At 34.1% G+C, this 19,230-nt stretch overlaps 1 protein-coding gene across 1 annotated transcript; it reads left to right on the plus strand.

The window, feature by feature from the left end:
- The first annotated feature begins 5,972 nt into the window (after nt 1-5,972).
- LOC25483924 (uncharacterized isomerase BH0283) lies at nt 5,973-11,172 on the plus strand. Its single transcript, XM_013612644.3, has 6 exons — nt 5,973-6,127; nt 6,227-6,424; nt 7,244-7,567; nt 8,347-8,508; nt 10,621-10,704; nt 10,784-11,172. The coding sequence occupies exons 1-6, from the start codon at nt 6,098-6,100 to the stop codon at nt 10,889-10,891; spliced, it is 906 nt and encodes a 301-aa protein (XP_013468098.1). The 5' UTR covers nt 5,973-6,097; the 3' UTR covers nt 10,892-11,172.
- Nucleotides 11,173-19,230: the final 8,058 nt, after the last annotated feature.

Raw genomic sequence — 19,230 nt, forward strand, 5'->3', positions numbered from 1 at the left:
ACTAAAAGTTCAAAATCATATAAATAAGAAACTAAAATTACATTTAAGCCCAAAAAAACATATAGTTGAGCACATGAGAGGCGTGGAAAGTGGAAACTATAAAATTTAAACAAACACCGGGTTCTTAGACCAAGATAAAATACACTCTCTACCTTCTAAATTATAAGTCGTTTTTTTTTAAACAAACCAAAATGAATTATATTAAAGATACCAAAAATAATTCACCTCGCACAAAGCGTATAAGAAATGATTCATCCAAAAAGTATGTACAAAGTTACAGGTACATGTAACAAAGAAGAACCATCCCAAAAAGCTAAAAAACAATGATGAAAATTAAGTAACAACATCCATGCAAAGTAAATGGTGTCGCCACCATTCATAAAAGCTAAAGATAAAATTACACGGATTTGCCTTCAACTATAGAAAAAATTGCAGCTTTACTTTGTCAATAATAACAGTTGCAGCTTTTTCAATGAAGTATTAATATTATATTTTTTAGTATACTATTAACTATTTATTAATCTCTACTTACAATACTTTAATTTATATTTCTCATATAATTTATTAAAGACAATTTTATAAAACAACTCATAATATTTTTTAACATACATAATTAATTATTCTTAATACGTTTGAAATGTCTAAAACATCCTATAATTTAAGAGAGAAAGCAAAACACATGAGAGACGTGGGAACTATAAAAATTAAACTAATTACCGCCACATTCCACTAACAGAGAGCTAGACTCATTGTCACGTTTTAGAAAGAGAAATGATATTTGTACAACCATTTTGTGATAACTTTTGGACAACTTTCTCTCTCATACTCACATTATATTCTTACTCTCTCTCTTCCTTTTTCTCTCTCCATTGTTTTTGACCAATGAAAAGAGAGAAAAGAAAGGTTGTCGAATAGGTTGTACCAAATGGTTGTTCAAATATCATTGCTCTTTTAGAAATTGAAGAAGACTACAAAAGAAGTAAGGTAAATTCTATGGTACATCCAAAGATTTGAGTGTATTGATACACAAAATTATTGAATTAATAGTTAAATGTGTTAGTTTTTGAAGAGAAAAATTATTTTATATCACCTATAATTGTAATAATTAAATCTTATTTACCAAAAACGTCGACGAAATAAAAATTAATTTTTATGAATTTTTAGTATTCGTAATAGAGAATTTTGATTATTTTTTACAATAAGATGTAAAAAAAATTAGTATGATTTTTATAAACAATGAAATGATATTTTTTCTTATAAAATTATATTTTCTAAAATACAAATATCAATAAATAGCTCTTTATTTTATAAAAATAATAGTTAATTTATAGATTTTTAAAGTAAGAGTACCGGTATACCATATTTTTGCTAGTGTATCGTAGAAGTTTCTAAAAAGTAATTGAAGAAGACACTCAATTATGTGACACTCATCGAAGAATATTTAATGTGACAGTGACACGACGTACCTACTCAAATATACGCTATCTTTTACCAATCTTTCTAAATCACACTTTAATTTCATTCATTTCGATTTATTAAGGCTAGTTATTAATTAGTGAGGTGGCAATTTTCTCTATTATTCAACCTTCCATCGTGTATCTCGTGTCAATGATTTTCTCAATGATTTATACTGATATATATTCTGCAGGAGTAGGTTACACACACATATTGACTTATTTATATACATTAGATTTCATGATTTTTTCTTAATTAATCTTTGGCTAATGAAACTTAGTTCAGTTGATGTTTCGGACTAGGCCATAACCCTATCATCGGCTTAATATATGACGGTTCACTAACCCATAATCTTCATAGTACAGGAGAGTGCTTCGACCAATTTGAGCCACTTATATGATCTCTAATGACCTACTAACCCATAATCTTCATCGTAGTATTATTTACATCGCCGGATTTTAGGGGTCATAGTTATGGCTATGTTCCACTATATAAGTATCGATCCACACCATATTTAAGATAAGATAACATTTTTATCACTTTTCTTTCAAAAAAAAAAAAAACATTTTTATCACTTTTCTCGCACTTTCCTTCTTCATTTTCCACACTGACTTGAGCATCAGAGTATAACCTGTTTTGCGGATCCTTTTCACCTCATCGGATAACTACTTCCACCACATTGGAAATCACTTCTCACAAGTAATTTCATTGATTACTCATTGTCCTAGTCCTCTCCATAACATTGGTGTTAGAAGGAAGGGAATCACTTTATCAATTCCTTTAAATTTCAAAAAATTAACCATCATAACTATTTTTCGTTAGTTTTTTATGACTGGAACTTGTTCTCACTCCAATAATGTTGTTGTATTCCAGAGCACAATTGTGAGACTCCTTTCCGCTATGCAGATTTTGTTACATCAGATAGATCTTGTTTTTCTTCGGTGATTGATGGCAACGTGAACACCATCGTTTCTCCGATTAACAAAGATTGTGGTGTCACTTTCCTTTTTCTAGTCCATGGAGAATGTTGCACCACCATCCATTCTAATGTATACCAAAGGGAAACTTCCACCTCAATGTAGTCAAGAAATCCCGCAAATACCAAAGATACGTCCATCATCGGTTCCACCGCCTCCTTTCGTTTCGTAGAACACACAAAACCAAAATTACGTGGTCCAGTTCTTCCAACATATGGTGGCTATATCCGGTCTTCCAATATATGATAAGTTCGCAAGAGTGCAAAAACGTTGAATTTAGAAAAAAAATGGGGTTAGAAATTCCATACCAGCGAGAGATATCACAAAGCTCGACAAGTCAAACTAATGTCGGTTTCATAAGTCACTCGGAGGTTTACCAAATCAAAGTGATAAATATTTAGCAAGTGTCCTGATAGAAGTTTGGCAAGTGCACCAAATACTATCGAAGTAGTAAAAATATCGTTCCCACGATGATTGTTTTTAATCTCAATAATTCAATTATGTTGCAAAATAGGATGTATAAAAGTTCTTTTGATTTGCCACTAGGCAGTTGATTGATTTGTTTGCATAAAAGTAATGACAGAAAATAAAGATTGGTTTTTAAGAATAAAAGAGAGATGAGTTTAGGTCTTTCAAATCCTCGATGTTCTCCTAATTGGTATATTGCACCTATTCTTATGAATGATTCTCTAGTTCCACGATAGTTAACAAAATAGTCATAACCAATCCCTTGAGTTAGGACCCTCTTCTTAAACTACAACCCTAATTCCTTAGGTGGTCTATTAATCTTCGAAGGTTTAAACACGTTAACCTAATATCACTAACAAACGATTATCTATTCCTACACTAACCATGTTTATTAGAACAATTATATTAGTAGGATGCGTAAATTATTTTAGTGCCCGAGGCAGTAGGTTTGTTGTGCATAAAAGTAAATTATAGAAATTAAAGTTGTTTAGAAAAGATATATATATATATATATATATATATATATATATATATATATATATATATAGAGATAGAGAGAGAGAGAGAGAGAGAGAGAGAGAGAGAGAGAGAGAGAGAGAGAGAGAGAGAGAGAGAGGAGAGAGAGAGAGAGAGAGAGAGAGAGAGAGAGAGAGAGAGAGAGAGAAGAGAGAGAGAGAGAGAGAGAGAGAGAGAGAGAGAGAGAGAGAGAGAGAGAGAGAGAGAGAGAGAGAGAGAGAGAGAGAGAGAGAAGAGAGAGAGAGAGAGAGAGAGAGAGAGAGAGAGAGAGAGAGAGAGAGGAGAGAGAGAGAGAGAGAGAGAGAGAGAGAGAGAGAGAGATGAAACTAGGTCTTTCGAATATCTGAGTTTCCCTAATTGGTACACTGCACCTATTTCCTATGAATATTTCTCTAGTTTCACGATGGTTAACTAAAATAGGCCTAATCAATCCCTTGACTTAGGACCCTCTTCTCATATTACAGTCCCTAATTCATTAGGTGATCTAATATTTTTTGAAGGTTTTAAGAACGTTAACCTAATATCACAAATAAACGATTATCCATTCCTAGACTAACCCTGTTTATTTGAACAATTCAATTAGGTCTAAGTTGAAAGCTATGGTCATAAGCTGATCTGATTCAGCTGGTAATTAATAACACAAGCTGTGTAGATTTTTCACATTGATTGAGATAGTTATGAATTGTTGAGAAACATGGTACCCATGAAAAAAGAGAGAAAAAACTTAAAAGGTTATTGTATTGATGATAGTGAAAATGATACAAAAATGAAAGAGAGATACATATAATTCAACTTATGTCTTATACAGTGACTAAATTAGTACACTAACTAACACTAAAAATGACTATAACTACCTATATTTTAACATGAATTAAACATAGGTGCATTAAGGGTAAATGGTTGAAAAAATTTGGTGAGAAAAGAGAGTTTTTTTTTTTTTTTTAAGATAAACTAGCCCATCTAAATTGACACCAATGAGGATAGAGAATTGAATCACTCTTTGGTGCTAAGTCCCGGAGACGTAGGTCACAGTTTTGGCTGAACTCCATCTATTTGTTCTCTTTTTACATTCTTTAATCGTTCAAGTTTTCAGTGTGTTTTGTGAAACTTGTTCTGGTTTTGATTACCAAGTCAAACGAGTTAGTTTATTAAAATCAAATTACTTAGTTTGGCCCCTCTATTTAATTGATGTGAACAAGTGTATGGATAATATTTTTCTAATTTGTTTTAAACTAGCGAGGGCCCAGGCCCATAGGACACTACAAGTGGGTCCGTCCTTGTTGATGACACCAAAGTCATTGGTTTGATATGTACTGTATCGAAGCTGATTTGACAATCTGAACTGAACAAACATCTGAATATATAAGTGGAAAAGATAAAAAAAAAAATGTCGCACAAAGACGATAAGCAAAACAACGTTGCACTAAGATGACGAAATCACGAAAAAAAAACCTAATTCGATGTGAAAATCACTTATTTAAATAAAAAGGAAGGAAAAACAATTTAAAGGGGTGATTTGAGGTCAAAAATTGACCTTAAAACACCCTTTAGAGAGAGAAATTGATATAATTTACAACAGAGATTCGTACTGCAGTGTTGTTGTTTTCCTCCATCGAAGAAACATCAATTTTTCTTCCATGTGCCTCACTCATTGTATTTGAACATTATCATAGGTACCATGTAAGTACCAATTTGGCAATTTCCCTCTCGGGAGTAACTCAAAGATGAGTCCACTTAGTAATTTATTACTGACTATAAATTTAATAATTCAACGGTCAAATCAAAGATTTTATTGAGTAGTTCATCTAAAAAAAAAAATATTAATATTTTAAAACTATTTGGCCGTGCTTCATTGATAATTTCAAATTAACATATCTAAGTTTTTAATGAACAAGTAAATACCGCTGGTTAGATTACATAGCCTCGTCTTTCAAAAAGAAAAAAAAAAAAAAAACGATTACATAGCCTCGATTTTCAGATTTATATATAGTCTTGTGTGTTTGATCGATCTTTACGATATTATTATGATACTAGATCAATGGTAGGGTTACGGTATCATGATAATAATACATGACATGCATCCCCACATGCCATGCATATATTATATTATATTATTATGATATTAGATTAGTGATTGAATTATTAAACAAGAGACAAACACACACACACATGAGAAATGATATTCGTATAATTATTTTATGATAATTTTTTTGACAATTTTTTTATATTTAAATTATGTTTTTTCTTTATCTCTTTATTGTTTTGGTTTTCTTACTTTTCTTTGTAAATTTATGATTGTATCAAAAGTTGTCACACAAATATTTATTCAAATAACACACCTCTCTAAACACATGCATTATATTATATACTCTCTCTGTCCGTCCTTGTGAGCATAACTCATTTGGTTGGACAATGAATCAAATATGCAAGGTTTGAGGTTCAAATCCTAACCATTAAAAAAAAGCAACTCTCTATCCCAAAATGTAAACAAAAATGGATAAGTTAATGAATTTAGTACAAATTCTGAATCAAATACATTAAGTTTTGTACATATATAGATATACTTGAAGCGGCTGATTTATATAACAGGGGCTTTTACAAGTTTCAGTATTAGCACAAATTTGTATGTTTCTTTTTCCTTTTAAAGTAAAACACCCTTGTTCGTGAACATATACTTGACAATGTCAAAGAAACCTACAAAATACTATGTGGTGATGATAACTTTGTTTTGTATTATTGCATTGTTATTATTATTGAATTTGACATATAGTTAGTAGTACCATGTCGTGTTAACAATGTTTAATATACAGGTGGATGCATTCACTGAGACAGCATTCAAAGGGAATCCAGCAGCAGTATGTTTATTAGAAGAAGATAAAGATGATGAATGGTTGCAAGCATTAGCTTCTGAGTTCAATATGCCTATGACTTGTTATTTAATTCCTATTCATGGAACCTCTAAATCTAATTCCCGTTTTGGTATCAGATGGTTTACTTCTAATGTTGAGGTATAATTATAATCATCATACACTTGCTTTTAATTGAATTCTTATAAACATATTCATATTTGAATTTTAATCTAATTCCCTATTTGAATTTTCATATTCATCAACTATTTTTTTTATTTTTTTTATAAACATATACTTATTTATTTACGTACCCTTTAAAATTAGTTAGGTGCACATTTATGATTCAATCATTTAGTGTCATGCCACTTTTTTATTAATTATTGTAAAATAAATTAAAATTTTAAATTAATTTTGCCTATAAAATACCGCTATTTAACCAAACTTATAGTATAAAATAATACTCCATTGTAAATACTATGAGTGACTCATTAATTAATTATCTCTCTTGAAGAATAAATGTATAAAAACAAATATCAATTAGCAATAAATTTTATACTACTACCCACATTTGTAATACATTAAAATTTGAGGAAGGGGGTCTTGGCAAGGCCGGACATGTGCAACTGCACCAAGGGCCTCAAAATTTTAAATGGAAAAACTTTTGTATCTACAGTCAAAATTCGGAACTAAATGTCATTTTTTGTAGGTAAAATCTAAAAGACAACAATTTTGCGTCAATTATGAATTATTCATAGATAAATGTATATTTGTCTCTATGTAAAAGTCACGTTTAAATCATTACTCGTAAATTTAACTAAAACTTAGTTGTTTTTGTGACGTTGATGTTAGATTTTTTTGTTCAAGTCTTTTTAAATAAAAAATAGTCATAGGACCTCCGAATTATCGGGGACGACCCTCGATCTTGATAGAAAGTAACTGAACCATACGTCTAAATCACTTGTTTAAATCATAACACAGGTTGATCTTTGTGGCCATGCCACAATAGCAGCTTCACATGCACTCTTTTCATCTGGGTTGGTGGACAAGAATGCTACAATTGAATTTGTGACACAGTACTCTGGAAGTTTAACCGCCAAAAAGATCTCAGTCACCAATGGCACTCTTACTAACTTGACCAGTTTGCAAAACGATGAAGCAAAGGATACATTCTATATAGAATTGGATTTTCCAGTGGACCCTATTACTGAACTCAATTTTGATGATACTTCACTCATTTCTGAAGCATTGGGTGGTGCTTCTATAATTGATATAAAGAGGACACTGATTCAAGATAACATACTTGTAATTCCTAATCCTTTTTTCTTCTTAATTATTTATTACTTTCTCCGTTTTGTATGTTTCATATTTTAGATTTTATAAAAGCATTCAAATTGAAAAAGCATAAACTTTTAAAATATGTTTCCTCCTTAAATAATTTGAAGATCAAGCATACACTATAATTGAAAAAACATTCAAATTACAATTATGCATGCTAAAATCTTTTTTTGGTTTATGAGTTGTTTCTTTTTTTCTTGTTATTTGTTGCTTTGGAGATAATACCTTTAGTTGTTGCAATTGTCTGATGTATTAGTTTGCACATTTTTTTAGAGGTAGTTCGTACATCTTGTACACGTGCTTATGTAATAAAATAATTTTCTTTGATTTTTTTTTTTTTTTTTTTTTAAATCTTTGGTGAAGCAGTAGTGTTATTTAGTAGTGTTTTAACAATCGGACTCGTCAGTTCGATCGGGAACCGGTACGATGACCAGTTTGTTTTTCTATCGGATTGGTCATGTGTTTAAACGGCATGAATCCATGCGATTTGGTCAAAACCAGTGAACCGACAATTTTGAATAACAGAATTGGTTTGACACACAATTGTGAAAATTAACTTATGATTTCACTTGTGCACCATGAAACTGTCTTGGTTCCAAATTTCTTTTCAATTGCTTAGTTATTATTAGTGAAAGGAGCTGTATACATCTATGTAATGCTACTTTACTCTTAACCGGAAAATAACACTTGTACATTTTCCGCAATTGGTGCATATCCAGTATTATCATGTTTATTATTTCTCTTAGGTTGTGGTCACATCTGGAAAGAATGTCAAAGCAATACATCCACAATTTGATGCAATTTGCAGAATACCCAGAAGGGGAGTAAGTGTATCAGGGATTGCGCCTTCTGAGTCAGGATTTGATTTCTACAGTCGATTCTTTGCCCCAAAAATTGGAGTCAATGAGGTAATCACTGAGAACTATGATTATAATATTCATCCCATTCTTGTTCAAAAAAAATTTCTCCCATTAATATGGAATGAATATGAAGGGAGGTAAGCTTCATATTTTGAGTTTTAACTTTTCACACAACCTTGTCAATGCATTTTATTTTTTAAATTGTGAAAGGATAAGTTATTATTCAATGTATTCCATATAATAAATATCATATTTAGAACAACAAAAAATTATTTCAAAAATAGTGTCAAAATATTATAAGCATCACTATCAAGTTGTTAATTTTCCCTTTTCAATTATGGTAATGAAAATAAACTAATGTTTCTTTCCCTTGAAAATTTGTGACTGATATTTATTGCATCGATAATTTGTGACGGAAATCTGGGTTTCAGATATAAATATTATGAGGTTTTGCGTCGGCTTTTGCTGTTTGCAACTGGAAGAAAACTGTCGCAAATTCTAACAGATTTGATTTTCCCTCGCTAAATTTTTCCGACACCTATTATTACAATGGATTTCAGGTTCGCTGCAAAATCTGTCAGAAAATCTTTAGCGACGGATTTTAGCCCATTTTGTGACGGATTACTGCCGTTGCTAAAACTGAATTTTTTAGTAGTGAACTTACGACTCCCATAGAATATCTAATGACCAGTTCTTCATATTAAATTTTATTTTTTTGTTAAAAATAAGTTATTTGTATCGCGTGGTATTATTATTAGTTTATCACAACCTATTTTTTACAAGGTTCATTCATGATTTCAAATTGCGGTGCGCATACAGAATTGCAACCGCAATATTGTTCCTGTGCTAACATCAACAAAGACATCATACCAGAATTGCAATGTGATTTCAATCATGTGTGCAACCACATCATACCGGTATCAGATAATTCCAGCCATGTTTGTTCAAATCCTTTTACCGAAAGTAAAAATTTTAGAGCCCAAAATCCATATACTATTTAGATTGGGTTAATATGTCTTTACTCCCCTGTAATTTGGGCGAGTTCCGATTTTCCCCCCTGTAAAAAAAAAAGTTTAGATTCCAACCCTGTAAAATAAGATTCTTTGATTTTAGCCCTGACCCATGTGACTGTGCATAATTGCTGACGTGGCGAGCTGAGTGGCATGCTGACTGTGCATATCTGATTATGTGGCGTGCTAACTGTATAATTAATTTTTTTATTTATTTAAAAAAATATATAAAAATTAAAAAAATCAGGATTTTTTTTATTACGAAAAATATTTTCTGAAATATATATTTTTCGAAAATTCCAAAATTTATAATTTACGAAAAAATATATATTTCAAAATTTTTTAAAATTATTTTCGAGAATGTTAAAATATATATTTCAAAAAAAAATTCAAAACTATTTTTGAAAATTTGGAATATAAATTTTTTGAAGTTTAAAACAGATTTTTTTTCGAAAAATAAGTTTTTTAAATTTTCTTAACAAAAAAACAAATCTGGATACAAATTTATTTAAAAATTTAGGAAAATTTAGATTTTTATTACGATGTGTTACAGATTTGAGAATATTTTTTAATATTTAAAAATTGTGGATAAAAAAAAATCTGGAAATTTTTTTAATATTTAAATTTATTCTTATCTATTTGTTACATGTGTTATTTGTATTGAAAATTGTGGGCATTTTTGAAAAGAAACAGCCAACCCAAAAGCTAAAACGGGTTGTTTTCTTTATATTATAGGGTTGGAATCTAAACTTTTTTTTTTACAGGGGGGAAAACCGGAACTCGCCCAAATTACAGGGGGGTAAAGACATATTAACCCATTTAGATTTAATGGAAAAGTGTAACTTTACGGTCCCTCAAATGTGTATTTCAAGAACCCCTCAATTAATATTTATGAATCAAACTAAGACTACGGTGGGTAAATAATATAGCGGCACAATGCCATTTTATATAATTTGTGAAGCTTTAAAATTATTTCAGACCGCAATAGTCGCAATGCATGTTGCAACAACCACATATATGACTGCAACTTAAAAACATGGGTACATTGTTAGATTATGTGAAAGATTGTGGAGGATATTATAGAACGCTACATGTCCACTCTATAGTTTCAATGAAAAAAATGTTGATAATAACTCATTTTTCATTCCAGGATCTTGTCTGTGGTAGTGTCCATTGTGGTTTGGCATCCTATTGGAGCAAGAAGCTTGGAAAATGTGATTTAAAGGCTTATCAGGTACTACTATAATATCCTTTCCTCACTCGGATTTTTTTTAATGTTGTACTAACTTGTAGCTCGATTTCCATTTGTCTAGACATCAACTAGAGGAGGAGCTATCGATATCCATCTTGATGAGCAAAAACAAAGAGTGTTTTTGCGTGGGAAGGCTATTATAGTGATGGAAGGGTGTGTTCTGGTCTAGGCTTGTTCCTAGCATTGCAGTGAAGTTAATTGTGGTATCTCCCTTCACTTGCAAACATATATGTATGTAATAAATATTTGAAATGAAATTTTTTGTAATTGTTAAGTTGTACTGTGTTATTTAGTCGAACAACTTGAATACTTTCGTTGTACTATGTTTTTCAGTGGAATAACTTGAAGCATTTGGGGTGCATTTGATTTGTAGAAAAATAAGGTATTAGACAAAACAACTTATGTTGTACTATGTTTTTCAGTGGAAGACCTTGAAAGTCTTTTGTTGTGTGTATTGTTTGAATATTTTTTTTTTTTATTAGTAGATTTTATCATTGATTAGTTTGAGTGACTGTTAAGTTGTCTGCTGAAAATGTTTCACACTAGTATTTATAGTGCAAACTTAGGGTATTGGTCTTTGAACCTTTACTTGAAAAGTAGTAGTCCTCAAGGGACAAGTGTGAGAAGATCGTGAGGTGATAACCTCAGATCTGGACTGGATGCATGGTCCAAATTGTCTTCAAGCGTCCATTGTGGTCTTGGGAGATATCTACGTCATGGTAAGTGTTAGTGATCCATAAAACAATAGTGTGGTGAGTGTTGCTAAGTTTTTGTGTGTAAGAATTGTTGAGTGTGGCGACAGCTGATAGATAGAGAGATAAGATGGTGTGGTGGTGAGTTCATTTTTCAACTTAGATTGTTGTTATATAGTACTAGGGTGTTGGATAATTTTTGGATAATTCATATGGATCTTGAGTTTTGGGCATGTAAGTAACTAAATATTTTTTTTCTTTTCGAAGAAGTTAAAATGAATTATATTACCACCTCAAAAGAGTCATTCCTAGCACAAGATGTACTAAGGAAGAAACAACAGTGTCCGAAACAATAATTACAAAAGTCTCCTGTACAAAGCAACCAAAACAAAAAGAAAACCTTAGCCTATGCCCAAAATGGTAAACGGACTAAGCCACAACCCATGGTAATTGAGGGAAAGAGAAGAGTACTTCGCCTTCAACCACGAAAAGGCAAGCGACTTAATCTTATCGACCACCTGATAAACTGAGCATTCTTTGGCATTAAACAATCTATTGTTTCTTTCCTTCCATATTTCCCAAACAACCGCATAACAAATAGCCTGTAGGATAGAACAATGCACCTTTGTGGTACCACTACCAAAACTAAATTGGTTAAAATGATCCGACACCTGAAAAGGGGCAGCCACTAACAAGCCTAACCACCTATAAATGAAGAACCAGACAGAACCAAAAAAATTACAATTAAGAAATAAATGATTTGAAGATTCCAAAGAGCCACAACCAGCAACACAAAGCCTAGATGTTTGATCGATAACACCACGACGAAACAAATTAACTTTTGTGGGCAATCTATCTCGAAACAATCGCCACGCAAAGATCACAACCTTCAACGGAATATCTTTGTGCCACACGGAGCATGCATCCACCGAAAGCACTGAAGGAGGTTGAAGAGTAAGATAATTATATGCACTTCTAACAGTAAATGCATTTGAAGATTCTAACGTCCACAACCATCTATCAACCCTGTCAACCTGCAAATTCACATTCTGAAGCAATAATATTAGATTCCCCAACAGCCCTTCCTCCCACACAAACAACCTCCGTCTCCATCCCCACGCCGCACCGCCTATCCCCCATCCTAAAAGACACATCTCAGCCACCGAACTCCCTTTAATTAACGATAAATCATATAATCTATTGAACCTAACTCTAAACTCCTCTCCTCCACACCAAACGTTCGCCCAAAAAAGAGTATTCTCCCCATTTCCCACCGCCCTTCTCACGTGATTGCTAAACCACTCCTCCCTACAAATTGCATAAATATCTCGCCACCATAGCGAAGCCTCTCGGCCTCCTCCCAACAACCTCCCTCCCTCCATACCATACCTCGCCGCCAGCACCCTAAACCACATACTGGCATTATCCTCCAACAACCTCCAACCCCATTTCCCTGACAATGCTAAATTAAACTCCCTAATTCTCCTTACCCCTAAACCACCAACCTCCTTACCTCGGCAAACAAAATTCCAATCCACCCAAGAAATTTTCCTGTGGTCATCACTCCTCCCCCAAAAAAAAACAATTTAAAATAGATTCAATAGAGGATACGATACCTGACAGAGCTTTGAAAAAAGAAAGGGCGTAAACAGGCAGCGACGACAGGACAGATTTCAGTAAAACCAAGCGACCCCCGAAAGATAAATGTTTCGATTTCCAACCCGACAGTCTAGTTCTGAGACGACCAATAAGAGGATTCCAAAAAGATAACCGACGAGCATTACCACCAATAGGCAGCCCCAAATAAACAAAAGGAATCACACCCACTTTGCAATTCAACATTGATGCTGCTTCAGAAAGCCACGACGCTGCGACATTAACACCCACCAAATGGCTCTTAGAAAAATTGACTTTTAAGCCTGATAAAGCTTCAAAAAGAAGGAGGATAGCTCGCATGGCTCGGATATTGCCCAAGACTTTTCACCAAGAATTAAAGTGTCATCTGCAAATTGTAAATGGGATACAACAGTCGTAGCAATGCGCCCCACCTTATAACCAACAAACAAATTATTAACCTCCAACGACTCCATCAACACATGAAACCGTTCAACAGCTAAAAGAAACAAGAACGGCGAGAAAGGGTCTCCCTGTCTCAACCCCCTCCTCATAGCAAACTCGTCAGAAGGTGACCCATTTATCAAAACAGAAGCAGTAGCTGTCATAATACACTCATTGATCCATTTACGCCAAAGAGTTGGAAAGCCCATCTTTTTCATCACCTCATCTAAGTAATCAAAATCTATGGAATCATAAGCTTTCTCAAAATCAACCTTAAACAGAATCAAGTCCTTATTGCGCCTACGCGCTTCGTCAACTATTTCATTTGCCACCAAAATGCCATCTAGAATTTGACGCCCCTTAATGAAAGCGGACTGAGTGTCCGAAATAACTGTACCAATCACACCACGAAGTCTATTTGCAAGCACCTTAGCTAGGATTTTGTACATGCTACCCACCAGCGAGATCGGACGGAAATCATTAAGACATTGCGGATTATCAACCTTAGGAATTAAAGCTATAAATGTACTATTAATTCCTTTGGCTAATTTACCGTTGCGGTGAAACTCCACTAAAAAGCGCACAACGTCATCCTTCAGAATGCCCCAAAACTCCTTTATAAAACCAAAATTAACTCCATCAGGACCTGCACTTTTAAAATTTTCACAGTCCCATACCGCTCTCCGCACCTCATCCACCGAAAAAGGTCTGGTCAAAGCCGCCCCCTCTCCAATAGACAAGGAACGAAAAGTTAAAGATTCCATAGAAGGTCGATGAAAAAGACGTCTTTGAAAATGAGTAGAAAAATGATTGTATACCGCATTACGAACATTGACAACCCCCTCCACCAAAACACCATTCACAAGAAAAAATGGAATAGAATTCCTACGCCGCCTATTAGACATAATACCATGAAAAAACTTCGAATTTGCATCAACTTCCCGTAACCATTGAATTCTTGACTGTTGCCAAGAAATACTCGAATTAATACGAACCATCGAAAACAACTCTTCCGATAAACCATGCAACTCTTCAACTTCATCCTCACATAGAATCGCTGACCCCCCCTTCAAATCCAAAAACTCTATTTTATTCTTTAAAATCGAAATTCTACCAGGTAAATTTTGAGAATGACTCTGATGCCACTCTTTTAAGGCCAATTTAATAAATTTCAGTTTCTCTTTTAAAACAAAACCGCCCCAGCCATCCACATGAAATGATTGCCATTTATCTGAAACAAAAGATTTATAATCAGGAAGAAGCTCCCAACATTTCAACATTCTCAAAGGTCTCGGACCCCAATTATCAACATCAACTGAAAGTTCCAACGGGCAATGATCAGACACCCCACGAGACAAGGCTAGTTGAAAACAATTTGGCCAAGTCAAACACCAACTCTCAGACAATAAAAACCTGTCTAAGCGACTCATAGAATTCCCATCCCCCAGGAACCACGTGAAATTTCGGCCCCGAAGAGGGAGATCCACCAAAAAAATTTCCTCTATAAAATTGTTATAGGTAGCACTCCAACCCTGTCTGGCCGCCCCATCCATGTAACACCCCGTTTTCCCAATATAAAATTTCTTAAAACATTTATCAGAGTAAGCATCATAAACAACGAGGTATCACATAAAACATAAACCAAAAGTCTGGTAAATAACGATTTAACCTTCAACGATTTATCTTAACATTAATGCAGCGGAAAATATAGTTCATAAACATAATCATTTTGGCACGTAGGCCCCAACAAAGTATCTCAAAAGAGTTAATCAAAACAGAAACTATCATAGCAGTTCACGTAAAAGAATGAAGCATGTTATAGCATATAACCCCATCCCGTTACGTATCAGAGCGACCTAGACGACACAGTGAGGCAAGGCCACTCACGGAAGCAACTGCACACTAAACACGATCACCTACAAGTTACCCATACGAAGGGCAACATTTTCAAGCAGAAGGGGTGAGATTTCATAACAAAATAATATTAATCAAGTAATTCGAATCATAATTAACATTAACATCATATTCATTCTTAAATAACTTTGCATAATCATATAACAAGTATCACGTTGTTATCATGGTTTTTGGGTGCCAAGCCATTAATTGGACTTGAACCTTTTGACCGTTGATATCTCTCTTTTTTCTTGGGAAGGGTAAAAGGAGAAAAACCCTTGAGTTTCCGGATTCGGGGGTCGTTTTCGCTACGGGAAGGTGTTAGGCACCCGGAGCGATTATGGTATTCCATAAGAACCGTTTTCCTAAGTTTATTTCTACGCTTTAATTTTATTGCTTATTTGTAAAAAAGAAGGTGTGATTAGTTAAGAATGGAGGTGAGAAGAAGTAGAATTTGATTTTTATTTCGGCTTGGATGAGTTTTGACTCATTGCCTACGTACCGTTTTACGGGATCAAAACCGGCGTAGTTCTTGCTAAAAAAACTTGTTTTTTGTTTTAATTGTTTGGTTTTAAGTTTTGAAAAAAAAAGGTTTTGAAGAAGGAGATTGGGAGGCTTCATGAGCATTAGATTTAGCAAAAAAGTGAGGTTTGATTAGTGATTAAAAAGAAAGTCTAAATGATTAAGATGAATTGAATTTTTCTTAAGAAAAAAAAAGAAAGGAAAAAAATGAAGTGTTGACTTCATATTTATTATGAAATTTTTTGAAGTGAAGTTCAATTGTTTTTTTCTTTAAAAAAAGATGGATTTTCTCTAAGTGTTTAAACCTAAACGCTTATCTAACCATACAATCCTATGCATACATCTAAGGTGAGTGTGTGCGTGTCGGTGCGTCATAGTGTCCATAGTCCATATTACAAAAATTGCCTAAATACATTCTATGGCCTCTTTGCCAAGCTACAAACCAATGGTAACAAATTACATCACTAAATGGATTAAAACTTGCAAAAATGAATACTAAACTAAAGGAAGTGAAGGAGATGGTGGTGATATGGAGAAATGCTCATGAAATGAATGGAACAAAAGAAATGAGGTGATTAGTAAAATAAAGCATAGAATAAGAGAAGTGCACAAAAAAGTATTAAAAGGAAAGACATAAAAGAGACTAATAAAGTGACCAAATGTGCATGAAAGTGGCCATAAGATTCTAGCATGTGTATGATCTATGACCCCTTCATTATGGCAAAATTTTAGAAGTCTTACTTTGTGCCATAAGGTGAGAATTAATAGGACATACTCAAGCTAAAACTCATGGCACATTTTTAAGCCATTTTACACCTTATTTAATTATTAAAACACATACTAATTGCAAGGCAAGAAGAAAAATAAGATTCATATTCACAAACAGCAAGCCACACATAGGATTAGCAACAAGATTATCATAAAATTGCATTTCAAAAATTCAAATCACATGCCAACAATTCATGGGGGATATGCTACTAAAAATACACAAGTTTATGTCCAAACACACTAGTTAACCAAGAAATATCACATGTTTTTTTTATCATTTTAAAACCATTGAGAAATATAGAAAAAAGTCATGAAAATACATCAAGAAACATGTGATAATTTTTGGAGATTTTTAGAGAAAATTTTAAGCATGCAGGGGTTCAAACAGCAAAGAAATAGGGTGCAGATAGCAAAAAAAGCAGCAAAAACGAAAATGAAAGGCCCAAACCATAACAAGAAAATCTGGAGCATCAGGGAGCGTTAGATTGATCTGAAGGCTGAGAACGAGGGAGTAAAACCGAAAATAAACCGGACCGGTTTAAATCTCTATATATATATGTGAAATCCGGTTTTTTCTCATTTGTTACTCCTCTTTCTCTTTCTTCTCTCTTTTAGAGAGAGAAGCTCCACCTTCTCTCTAACTTTCCGGTCATCTTCTCCGGTTGGCATGGCTTTTCCGGCGCGGCGGACGGCGGTGGCGCCTCCGCGCCGGAGTTCTAAACTGCTCCGATTCAAATTTTTTTTACGTTTTTAAACATCCTTTTTTACGTACTACTCGAATCCGAGTTTAGATTTTTCAAAAGAGCTTTGAATCGGAGTAGATCTAAACTTGAACCTTGATGAAAAAACTTAAGAAAACGGAAAGGAAAAGAGGGAGAACGACGGCGGTTACCTCACGATTGCGGTGACTCTTGGCTTGGCGTTGTTGCTTCGTGTTCTTCGCGTTCTTCACGTTCTTGTTGCTCCGCGTGTTTGCTTGCTTGTTGCTTGCTTGCGTGCGCGCTGCTTGCTTGCGTGTTGCTTGCTTGCGTGCGCGCTGCTTGCTTGCGTGTTGCTTGCTTGCGTGCGCGTTGCTTGTTTGCGTGCGCGTTGCTTGTTTGCGTGTTGCTTGCTGTTTCTTTGGTTCTGTCTTCTTCTCCTTCCTCTGTGCAGATTCGGTTTGCCTTCTTCTTCTCCCACCGTGATCGGTGCTGGAGTTCTTCACCTCCGGTGAGGAATTCGCACCTTGTATTGCGGTGGAATCGATTCGATGATGAAGATTCGTACACGAATCTCTGAGAATTTCTGATGAATTTTCGGTTTTGGTTCTTGTGTTCTTGGTGAATCTGTTTTTTTGATCTAACAGAATGGAGAGAGAAAGTTTGGATCTGTTTGTGATGTGGCACTGTGTAATTGGGATCCTTGAAAAAATCTGACACTGTTTCCCTTTTATATGCTGCCATGTGTACCTGAACCAATAAAAAAGTGACATCTGGACTGGACTAAAATTTGTGCGAAAATTTGGACCAAAATGCCCTTTGGGCGTTTCTGCAAAAAAAATGATAATAAAAGGACTGAAATGCAATTTTTAGGAACTTTTGGACTTAAATGTAATTTTAAAAATAAAATTGGACTAAAAAACAAATTTGATAAAACGTAAAGCGAAACAAAAATAAAATTGACAAAACGGACTAAAACGAACCAATGGCCTAAATGAGGTACTTCAAAGTAACCTCTCTATGCCAAAATTTTGTGTGAAATGACCAAAATGCCCCTAGGGCTAAAAATGACCTAAACAGATTCAAATTAACTCGACACTGACTCAGATGCAAGTTTGAAATGAAATTAGCAAGGTTTACTGATGGAATGTAAAAAAACAATCTGAAAAGACTCAGAGACAGTCACAAGGATGAAAATGGGTCCCACTGCAGGAAATGACCAAAATACCCTTCTGTATGACTTTTTGCAAATTTTGAAATAAACTGTAGAAAAAGCAACGCAATGATTCAGAGACACTTTTGAATGACTTGTAAGACAAGTAAAGACATTTCAAAAGGTTTTATGCAAGAAAAACATAGGTAAAATTGCGATTGAAGATACTGCGAGGCAGAGACAATTTGAACTGTGCAGTTGAAATTTGATAATTGACAAAGTTTGAAATGAAATTGGGCCCAGTATTTTTAGGTCCAAAAACAGGGTATAACAGCTGCCCCTATTTAAGTTTCTTTGTCTGGAGAGTCAAGAGACGGAGTCTTTGGCTTGACAGGACGAAGATACTTAAATATTAGCATTTGCACTGTGTTTGGACGTAAAAATACGCCTACCCATTTTCAAATAATATGCATGTCATGCATCATTTGGATTATGAATGCAAGACCTCATGGGGATTGGAATTAACAAAATATGTCGTATCCATTGCGGGATTGGTAGACATTGACAAAGGTAGTGAATATCAGAGTAACGGGAAACTAGAAATAAGTTGGACAGGTACAAGCTGTTCTTGGATTCGAACTAGTCACTTGACCGGGAATGAAACAAACAGACAACTGCGAGTTGTTCTTATGGATTCGAACTGGTCACTTCACAGGGGATAGAG

This window comes from Medicago truncatula, chromosome 1 (genome assembly GCF_003473485.1).
Source record: "Medicago truncatula cultivar Jemalong A17 chromosome 1, MtrunA17r5.0-ANR, whole genome shotgun sequence".
In the NCBI taxonomy this organism is placed as follows: Eukaryota; Viridiplantae; Streptophyta; class Magnoliopsida; order Fabales; family Fabaceae; genus Medicago; species Medicago truncatula.

Bases quoted from the DNA above. Each gene is read 5' to 3' on its own strand.
- LOC25483924 (XM_013612644.3), top strand. From the start codon at position 6,098: ATGTCAAAGAAACCTACAAAATACTATGTG. The intron at 6,128-6,226 runs GTGATGATAACT...TTTAATATACAG, and splicing joins AACCTACAAAATACTATGTG to GTGGATGCATTCACTGAGAC. The intron at 7,568-8,346 runs GTAATTCCTAAT...TATTTCTCTTAG, and splicing joins TGATTCAAGATAACATACTT to GTTGTGGTCACATCTGGAAA.